At 22.1% G+C, this 10,901-nt stretch overlaps 1 protein-coding gene across 2 annotated transcripts in view; it reads right to left on the bottom strand.

The window, feature by feature from the left end:
- Positions 1–6,968: 6,968 nt before the first annotated feature.
- LOC122513003 (neurofibromin) overlaps positions 6,969–10,901 on the bottom strand; it is an 80,584-nt gene continuing 76,651 nt past the window's right edge. For both annotated transcript variants that reach the window (XM_043629227.1, XM_043629228.1), the window contains one exon: positions 6,969–9,084. In XM_043629227.1, coding sequence (XP_043485162.1) covers positions 8,985–9,084 — 100 coding nt within the window. In that variant the 3' untranslated portion in view covers positions 6,969–8,984. The remainder of the gene's footprint in view (positions 9,085–10,901) is intronic.

Genomic DNA, 10,901 nt, shown 5'->3' with positions numbered 1-10,901 from the left:
TGTAATTAATTGATTTAAAGAAAAATAATTTTAGTTAAAAATTGTAGAAAATAATAATTGAAATAAAATTCTGTTAAAAATTTTAGATAATAATTGAATATTAAAAGCATTATAGCGTGAATTTGAGAAATAATTGAATTTTGAAAAGGTTTTAAATTAAAATCTTTGAAAATTTAAATTTTTCGTACTATTAACTAACAATTCTGTAGAATTAATTTTTTTTTTTTTTTGAAATTATTTGAAGTCTTTATTTTTCAATATATATTTAATTGAAGAATTTACGAATAATAAAAATTTCACGTAAAATTGTATTGTAAAGAAATGAATTTGAAAATTCTCAAAGATCTTTTTCAAAAATTATTAAAAATAATTGATTTAGAAAAGAATTTTAGTTAAAAATTCTGGAAAATAGTAATAATTGAATTTAAATGATGAAAATAATTTCAGTAACAATATTTTTATATAAAATAATAATTTTATCACTGGGTTATTTTTTATAATAATATTCTTATATATGTAAGTTATTGAGTTTCAAAAGGTTTGAATTTAAATATTGTGAAAATTAGTTAAATTCCATTGGAAAAATAATAATGAATAATATATTTATTTAAAAAAAAGTTATTGTTGTTTTCGATTAATTTTACAATTAGAGAAATTAGTAAATAAATGTAATAGAAATTTTTTTTGAGTATCTAATTATTTTTAGAGTGAATCAGAATATTCTTTAGGGTCAGGGAAAAAGTCAAAATTTTGTCCTGGAAATCAGGGAAAAACTAAATTAAATTTTTGTGATAACTCTGATTAAAATCGAATCATTTATAAAAAAATTTTGCAAAAGTTATATGATAAAAAATTTGAATTATATATGCAAGTTGTATATACACTTATAAATTGTTGTCCCCTTTTTGTTCCCTTTTTGAGGAAAAAAATCCCCCTTTTCACCTTTTTAGGAAAAAAGATACTGTGATGCCTGTATGTTAGAAAAATGAAAAAATCTTGGGTAATAATATCACACGATACATTTTTTTACAAGATCAAGAACAATTTCAACAAATGATTGTTCGTTACGAAAATGATTGTAGTTTCTCAGAAAAGGAAAGTAGTTTTAATGTACTATATAAATTGATTTACTTGATTGTAGTAAAATTTTGTTACCTTCGACTCAGGTCTTTTAGAATAAATAGAAGCTCAGTAGGAATTCACTCTAATGAAAATAAATATTATCTACAGATGTATTCATTGTACTATAATTTCAGGGGTGCTACTTAACAGAACAATGTTTATATTTACATATAAGTCTGATATTTTTATATTGCGTTATAATATTATTATTATTATTATTGCATTGTGGAGTTTTCTTCCATTTTTAAAAATCACTGTAATTTCTTGTTATTTATGTCGATTGTATTGTAATTTATTAGAAGTAATTATGCAGTTATACATTATTATTGTAATTGTTACATAATAACTACGAATCAGACGAAAATAGCACAAAGTAAAAATCCAAGAAGGATTTAAAATATTGAACTTCTTGAATTTTCTTTCTGTTAAGAAATGAAACTCGTTAATATATTATAACGTCCAGAAAATAAAAGTTTCTCTTTATTCCTTCAATTTAAGAAGTAATCGAAAGGAACTTTGTCTAGATCGCGTTAATGGAAATTATAAAGATGATACGATTCTCGGTGCTACGATTTTTGGAATGGTGCCAAATTTTCAAGTAAAAGTTAACAAAATTAAGAAGGCAGAATTAAATCGCGAAATTAAATCTAATTTTGTCCTAAGTATATATATTTTTCTACACGGAAAACATGATTTCTTAGAAATAAATAATTAATCACTTGACTATTATCAAATAAATATTCATTTCTTTAAAGAAAATAAATATGTATTTAAGTCAAATAAACGAAATTTTGATTGGCTTGAAAATAAAATTTATTTGTAGGGAATAATTAATTACTTGACTAAACTTATGTTCTCGACGCTTTTTTGCTATTTACTTTGTAAAAATTGTAATTTATTTTTTTCTATGTAAAAAGTTAAAAAATATTGTACAAGATTGTATGTAGAAATCGTAGTAATGTAGTAAAACACTTGATGTTAAGTTTAGAGTAACTCGATCTTTTATAATTAAAAATGTATGACTGAAAATTGAGAACCAAAATGTTATTGACAAGATTCTAGAGAAAGAGTGCCTTGACGTATTTTGTTGTCTACATTGTTCAGAATTACATTTCATAAATAAATTGTTGATGTCTTATGTTGTTGTGATAATTTTTATTAGAAAAAATTAGAAAAAATTCAATTTATGTTTTAAATAATATATATGCAGAAATTATAGAATATTATTTTAATTACATTTAATCGGTTCAACTTTAACTTGTTCACCTTCAAAAACTAAAAATTATCTGTCCGAATTTTAGTCGAAATATTTTTTTCTAATTATGCATTTAAAAAGTATTTAACTCTGCGTCGAATGGATTATTTTTTTTAAATTTGTTAAAAAATAATTGAGTTTTTGCAGTTTTTGTTTCAATGGTAACATTATTCAATTTAATCGATTCGGTGTATGTTTTGAAAGATGATAAAATTTTGAAAAGAATAAGACCTTATAGAAGTCATTCGGCCAGTATTTTATTTAGATATTTTTAGAAACCCGTCATTTTCAATGTTTTACAAAGATTTGAATAACTTTTAAAAAAATGAACACTTTTTAATGATTTTAAGCTTATTTTAAAGGTAATTTTCTACAGAATGAGAATAAAAATAAAAAATTAACGTGTAATTTTTTTCATAAAAAACAAAGGTTGTCAAACTTGGACCAAAAAAAAAATTTGAAACAATCTTATTAACAGAAAAATCATTTTTAAAATTCAATTCAATTATTATTTTCTACAAATTTAGACCAAAAATCTTCTCTAAATTTAATAATTTTCGAAAAAGTTCTTTTTGAGAATTTTCAAATCCATTTCATTAAAATACAATCTTACGAGAAATTTCAATTATTCGGAAATTTTTCAATTAAATATATTGTAGAAAATAAAAAATTCAAATAATTTAAAAAAAATTCAATTAAACTTTTTCAAAAAGAAAATTAATTCTACAGAATTGTTAGGTTAAAAGTATGAAAAATTCAAATTTTCCTAAAATTTTAATTTGCAAACTTTTCAAAATTCAATTATTGCTAAAAATTTACGCAATACTGATTTTAATATTATTCAATTATTATCTCAAATTTTAACTAAAATTCATTTTTAAATCGATTTTTATTACAAAATTCACCGAGAATTCAAAGAAGTTTATTAAAATTTTTTAAAATAATTGAATTTCTGTAAAGAATTTTATGAAAATTTTAAAAAATAATTGAATTCCTGCTAAAAATGTTATTTTTGAAAAGAATTGAATTTTTGGGAAGAATTCTGTTAATCATGAAAAAATATTTCAATTCTTTAGTAGAACTTTATTTGAATGTTTTGAAAATAATTTAACTTCTGCGAAAAATTTTATGAATTTTTTGAAAATAATTAAATTCTTGCTAAAAAATTTGTTATCTTTGAAAATAATTTAATTTTTGCGAAGAATTTTGTTATTTATAATAATAATTATGAATTCTTGCCCAGAATTTTTATTACATTTTTCAATAATAATTTAATATTTGCGAAGAAAATTATGAAAAGTTTAGAAAATAATTGAATTTCTGCGAAGAATTTTATGGAAAATTTTAAAAAAATATTTGAATTCCTGCTAAAAATGTTGTTATTTTTTAAAAGAATTGAATTTCTGCGAAGAATTTTAATATTTATAATGATAATTGAATTCTTGACAAGAATTGCGTTACAGTTTTTAAAAATAATTGAATTTCTTCCAAGAATTTGGTAAAAAATTTTTAAATAATTTAACTCCTACTAAGAATTTTGTTGTTTATGAAAATAATTGAATTCTTACGAAGAATTTTGTTATTTATAAAAATAATTGAATTCTTGTCAAAAACTTTATTAAAAGTTTTAAAAATAATAGAATTTTTGTGAAGAATTTTATGATAATTACATTCTCATCACATGAGAAGGTATTAGTTTTGGTCGAATTTTGACTTTTGCTAATTTTATGAAATCTTTACGTTTTGAGGTGCCCTGAGTCCGAAAAACATGGTCCGGCGAGTGCGTCTGTCTGTCTGTCTGTCTGTCTGTCTGTCTGTCTGTCTGTCTGTCTGTATGTATGTATGTCCGTCTGTAGACCAAAATGTTGTTGACACAATAACTTTTAAAAATCTTATCTGATCGTTTTTAAATTTAACACACTTAAAGTTGGTGTAAAAATGAAGGTTAAGTTCGTTAACGAGCCATTTTCGTTGAAAACTACAAAAACTACGGTAGTTTCAAAATTTTGAAAACTCAATTTTTTCAAATTTCAGAATTTTTAACTTTATATTATTTTAGATTAGGAAAATACAAACAACTTTTCTCTACAACATTTTTTTTAAAAAACTTTTTTTTTTTTTTTAAGTTTTTGGGCCCGACCAGTTCTACTGTGTTAAAAAAATTTATTGTTTTTTAAAATCTTAAAACTTTTATAAATATCTGTTGTTTCGAATATATAAAGTAAAACTTTTAACTGTTTTTTTAAATTTGAAATTTTTTGTTTGCATTAGAACAGAATACTACATCATTTTAAAAAATAATTAATAAATTAAAATGCGTTTACAGTAAATTAATGAAATTTACACTGACTACACATAGTAGTTCACTCTTTCAAATGAAAATATTTTCATGATTGTAAATTTAAAAATTTCATATTTTTAATAATAATTTTATAAACAATTTGAATTTTTTATATGTTTTACCCCTCGAATTGCATTGAATCTCATAAGAAGTATACTATGTAGTTATTATTATTTTATTATTTTTCTTATCTAAAGCGCCTAAAAACTAGGGTTATTTTTAAATTTTGCAAATAATTAAGATGTTCATAAAAACATAAAGATATTTTATGTTTTAATCAATTTGAGCAGCAGTTTATACAAATAATTGTTATTGACAAATGAAGGGCTGGCTGCAATAAGGGGACGAACGCGTGGTTGACAGGAATAATACTAGTCAAGTAGCAGTGAGCGGCTTAAGGCTTGTCACTGTTACCCGACTTGTATTTTTAAAATATTGTAGCTTCTTCAACAACCCATATTTCTGCGAAAATATTTAGTAGTTAAAATAATTTCTCATTTTCGATTAGCAAGAACAAAAATTTGCATTTAAGTTCACTTAATCTCGCAATTATCAGCAAGCAAAAATATCTGATGAGAATGTAATCCTTAAAGTCGTAGTAACTTTAAGAAAAAATAATTCCTTGAAACATATAATAGAAAAAAGGAAAAGAACGCAAATAATGCACAACGGTCGTGGATGACTGCGAGCTATTTGCGCGCGAAGCGCGCAACAATCTTCGGAGCGCGAAGCGCGACGACCAAAATTCGCGCGCCCCGAGGCGCGCTGAAACTTGCGAGCGAAGCGAGCCTCCCGCGCGAAGCGCGGATGACAATGTGTCCGCCCGAAGGGCGGGCAGATTTTTTTTTTAAATAATTGTATTCCTGCTAAAAATTTTGTTATTTTTAAAAATAATTGAATTTCTTCAACAAATTTTTTAAAAAATAATCTAATTCCTACTAAGAATTTTTGTTCTTTATAAAAATAATTGAATTTATGAAGAATTTTGTTATTTATAAAAATTGAATTCTTGTCAAGAACTTTATTAAAAGTTTTAAAAATAATAGAATTTTTGTGAAGAATTTTATGATAATTTTTTAAAGTAATTGAATTCCTGCTCAAAATTTTTGAAAATAATTGAATTATAGAGAAAAATTTTATAATTTTTAAAAATAATTGAATTTCTTCAACAAATTTTTTAAAAAATAATTTAATTTCTACTAAGAATTTTTGCTGTTTATAAAAATAATTGAATTTATGAAGAATTTTGTTATTTATAAAAATTGAATTCTTGTCAAGAACTTTATTGAAAATTTTAAAAATAATAGAATTTTTGCGAAGAATTTAATGATAATTTTTTAAAATAATTGAATTCCTGCTAAAAATTTTGAAAAAATTGAATTATAGAGAAAAATTTTATGATAATTTTTAAAAATAATTGAATTTCTTCAACAAATTTTTTAAAAAATAATTTAATTTCTACTAAGAATTTTTGCTCTTTATAAAAATAATAATTGAATTTATGAAGAATTTTGTTATTTATAAAAATTGAATTCTTGTCAAGAACTTTATTGAAAGTTTTAAAAATAATTGAATTTTTGCGAAGAATTTAATGATAATTTTTTAAAATAATTGAATTCCTGCTAAAAATTTTGTTATTTTTGAAAATAATTGAAATTTTGCCAATAATTTTATTAAAATTTTTGAAAATAATTGAATTTCGGAGAAGAATTATATTATTTATATAAAGATAATTAGAATTTTAACGAAAATTTAAAAAAAAATTTTAAAATAATAGAATTTTTGCTTAGAATTTTATGATAATTTTTTAAAGTAATTGAATTTCTGCTCATAATTTTTGAAAATAATTGAATTTTAGAGAAAAATTTTATGATAATTTTTAAAAATAATTAAATTCCTGCTAATAAATTTGTTATTTTTGAAAATAATTGAAATTTTTCCAAGAATTTTATTAAAAGTTTAAAAAATAATTGAATTTCGGAGAAGAATTATATTATTTATATAAAGGTAATTGGAATTTGAACGAAAATTTAAAAAAAATTTTGAAATTAATTGAATTTCGGCAATCATTTGTAACTTTTTCAAAATTTCCAAAATTATATCGTACATTTTACGAACTTTTCGTCCTTTTTCAATCGCATGCAAAATGAAAAAACGTAATGTACAGCAGAGTTGAAGCGAAAGAACTAAACTTTCAATCGAGAGTTGGTTCATTCAAATCGGTTTCAGGTTATAAATAATTGTTTACAATTTTAACATTTTACACTAAAATCGTGACCTTTATTTTTCTGTCTTTTTCAGTTGAGTTTGTTGATTAAAGTTATTCAAAAAATTTTGCTCTGCTTTTACAGCAGATTAGCGGATAAAATTACTGTTTCGATAATTATCGCAATGATCGCAATCTTAACAATTTGTTCGTATTAAGTATTTTTATTTAAATATAGAATAACATTTGTCTGTATGCTACTTACATAATAATACTTAGACATAATATCTTTAAGAAAAATGAATGTTATCTTTAACAAATACAGTGAAACCCCTTTTTTGTACGATGTAATTATTACACATAAATTGGAAAATTCATAATATTAAGAACAATTATTAATAACATGAAAATTATTTTATCCTCTATGTATGTACAATTGGACAACAATATTACTAATGAACAAAAATTTCGGAGTTTCATTGCATGATAAAGGACTATTATATACAATAATGACAATGATGATAATTATAATATTCTCACGCATAATAATTACATCACATTTAGAGAGAAGAAAACCATTTATAAATCGGTAAATTCTTCGTAAAATTTTCGTTCTAACACATTTACAAGATATAACACATTTATTATTAAAAATGCCGACACAATCAATATTCCCCATATTTTTCTTTTTTTTGATACAAATTAGTCGACAGAAACATTCATTTTTTTAGTTCTAAAAACTTGACGGTAAGCCTAACAATTACTTATTAATTATTTTCAAAATAGTTTCGTATTCAATATTCATATATACGAATTTCAAATTCTAGTTGGTGTTTTTTTTACTGTGCATTGCAGGAAGTAAATGCCGTTTTGCACAAATTTTAAGTCATTTCTTTTTTTAGAGAGAAAATACGGCGCCGAAATAAAAAAAATCTTTCAAAGAGATTGTAAAATTTGTTCCAAAAAATAAATATAGTTTTTTAGAAAATTATCTCCTTGCGAGAATTGATAAAATAAATAAAACACAGCCTTAAGAAAGCCAATAAAGATAATATTATTAAAAACTTGAACTAGATGTTTTGTTAACTGTTACAGATCTATAATTTTTGAGGCCTACATGGGATGGTCATAGAAACATTAAAATTAATACTTTTTAAAGAAATCTAAGGCCACAATGTGGTGTTGAAGCTTAAATGTAAATTGAAATTATCATATTACAAAGACTTTGTAAATTCAATACTTTGGTTTCGATCTAAGGTAATTTGTTTTTTTTTTTTTTTTAAAGAAATTATACTAAGTTAATAAAATACTTGAATGTTTCTCTTTTTCATTGTGATTTTCGTAATTGTAATCAAGTTCGGCGGATTTATGGTCACAAACTTCCAAGTATTTTTTAAATATATGCTTTCAGAAAAAAATTGTTCATTAAAGTTGATTTAGTAAACATCTTCGTTGTATCCATCTTAGAAATCGAATAACGTACATACAACTTGTACACAAACGCGCAATTATTAAATAGATAACTTTTTTTAAAAAAGAAAGATAAATACATGGAAAAAAGATATAAATAGTATTTCGATAAAATTTTAACTCTATTTAAACTTAACGTGAAAGGGCGTATTGAGTATTTTATTACGAGTTTCAAACTTGAGGGACAAACTTAGAAAATAATTTTAAAGAAATAGCATTATTTTGAAAATTGAAATAATTAAATTTGGGTTCCAAATACACGTTTTTCTTGAGAACGGGTCTGTTAGCGAGAAGTGGACGGCACATGTAACAACAGTAATATGGAACCAACAATTCCTCTAAAAACTAATAAAACTCAAAATTTACATTCGTATAATTTTTCAAAGAATTTCGTCTCATTTTCTGTTTAAATAAAAAAGTCAATTACAAAAATTGTATTTTAAACAATTTTTAACTCTCTAAGATATGAAAATATAGGTTTAAAAAATTGTTGTAAATTTAAAAATGCATTGCCTGGTTTGCTCCTCAGGTTGTTGAAGTTTTTCTCCTCTAAATTTTGTACATCTCCTCGTTGAGTGTTTAATTAATCGCTAGGGCTGCGAACCTCCGCTACTGTTACTTGAACTTTCTCCTCGATTTGAAATATCAGAAATATCCGCCAATTTGCTTATTCGTCTTTCTTCGGTTATTCTGTTTGAAAAATTATAGTTTTTATAAATGCGATTCAAATCTCGTCTTCTTTTTATTGAAAAACGATTATTTATTATATAGTTATTACAGGACTCGAACCAGTAAAAGGACTTTACTGACCAATTACTGACAAAAATATAAACAGTCCGAGTCAATAAGAGAACATTCTACTTAAAACCACAATTTTATAATAATTTAAAGATGATTCAAGAATTTTTAACTAAAATCTTCTTTAAATCGATTATTTTTAATAATTTTCGAAAATTTCTTTGACAATTTTCAAATCCATTTGTTCACAATTCAACATTACGAAATTTTTATTATTCGGAAATTCTTCAGTTAAATATAAATTAGAAAACAAAGAATTCAAATAATTTTTTAAAAAAATGCAATTAAACTTTTTCAAAAAAATTATTTCTACAGAATTGTTAGTTAAAATATGAAAAATTCAAATTTTCAAAGATTTTAATTTAAAACCTTTTCAAAATTCAATTATTTCTAAAATTCACGCTATAATGCTTTTAATATTCCATTATTATATCTAAGAATTTAACAGAAATTCATTTTTTAATAAATATTTTTTAGAAAATTCTATGGAAATTCAATTATTTAAATACAAAAATAAATAATTTAATTTAATACCTAGTTGAATGTTTCTTACAATTGAAATTTTAAGAAGAATTTTATTAACGACTTTTGAAAATAATTAATTTCTATTACGGAATTTAAATAAAAATTTTGCGGAAAGTTATTGAAATTAAAGAATTTTATCACAATTTTTGAAAATAATTGAAAACTTTTGAAGAATTTTATTAGAATTTTTAAAAATAATTAAATCCATGAGAAGAATTTAAATAACAGTTTATGAAAATAATTCCATTCATGAGAAGAATTTTATTAAATTTGGTTTAAAAATAAAAATTTTGACAAGAATTTTATTCAAATTTTTAAAAATAATGTACATACTTCTTGATAAGAATTTTTGCAAGTTTAAAGTTTTTTATTACTTTTCAAAAGAATTGAATTCACGTGATAAATTTAGACATTTATCAAAATAATTGAATTTTGGAAAAGAATTTTATTAAAATTCCTTAAAATAATTGAATTAATGCAACGAATTTTATTATTTTATTGAATAATTGAATGTTTCTTAAAATTCAATTCTTTCGTCGAGTTTTAATAAAATTTTCAAGAAAAATTGCATTTTTCGAGGAATTTATTTAAAATTTAATTAAAAATATTCGAAATTTTGCGATGAAAATAATTGAATTCCTAAAAGAAATTTTATCATTTATGAAAATAATTAAATGTTTTCGTAGAATTGTATCAAAAATTGTTTTCAATAATTAAATCTTTTGATAAATTTTATGAAAATAGTAAATATTGAAATATTAAATTGCGAAAAAATTTTGAAAATAATTTAAATTTTCCAAAAAATTTTATTTAAATCATTGCAAATAATTGAATGCTTGCGAACGATTTTATTGGATTTTTTTTAAAGAATTGAATTTCCAAGAAGAAATTTATTACTTTTAAATGTAATTGAATTCTTGTGATGAATATTGTTATTTTTATGAAAAAATAATTGAATTCTTGGGAAGAATTTTATTAAAATCTAAAAGAATAATTGAATTATTTCAAAAAAATTTAATTAAAAATGTATTTAAAATAATTGATTTCGTTCGAACAATTTTATTAAAATATTTGAAAAAAACTGAATTTCTCTGAAAAATTCTAATATTTTTGTAAATAATTGAATTCTTAAAAATAATTTTAAAAAAACATTTTTTTAAATAATTGATTTTTTCGAGGAATTG

This window comes from Leptopilina heterotoma, unplaced genomic scaffold, assembly GCF_015476425.1.
Source record: "Leptopilina heterotoma isolate Lh14 unplaced genomic scaffold, ASM1547642v1 Lhet_130, whole genome shotgun sequence".
Classification (NCBI taxonomy): Eukaryota; Metazoa; Arthropoda; class Insecta; order Hymenoptera; family Figitidae; genus Leptopilina; species Leptopilina heterotoma.
This window is presented reverse-complemented; position numbering and strand designations above follow the sequence as displayed.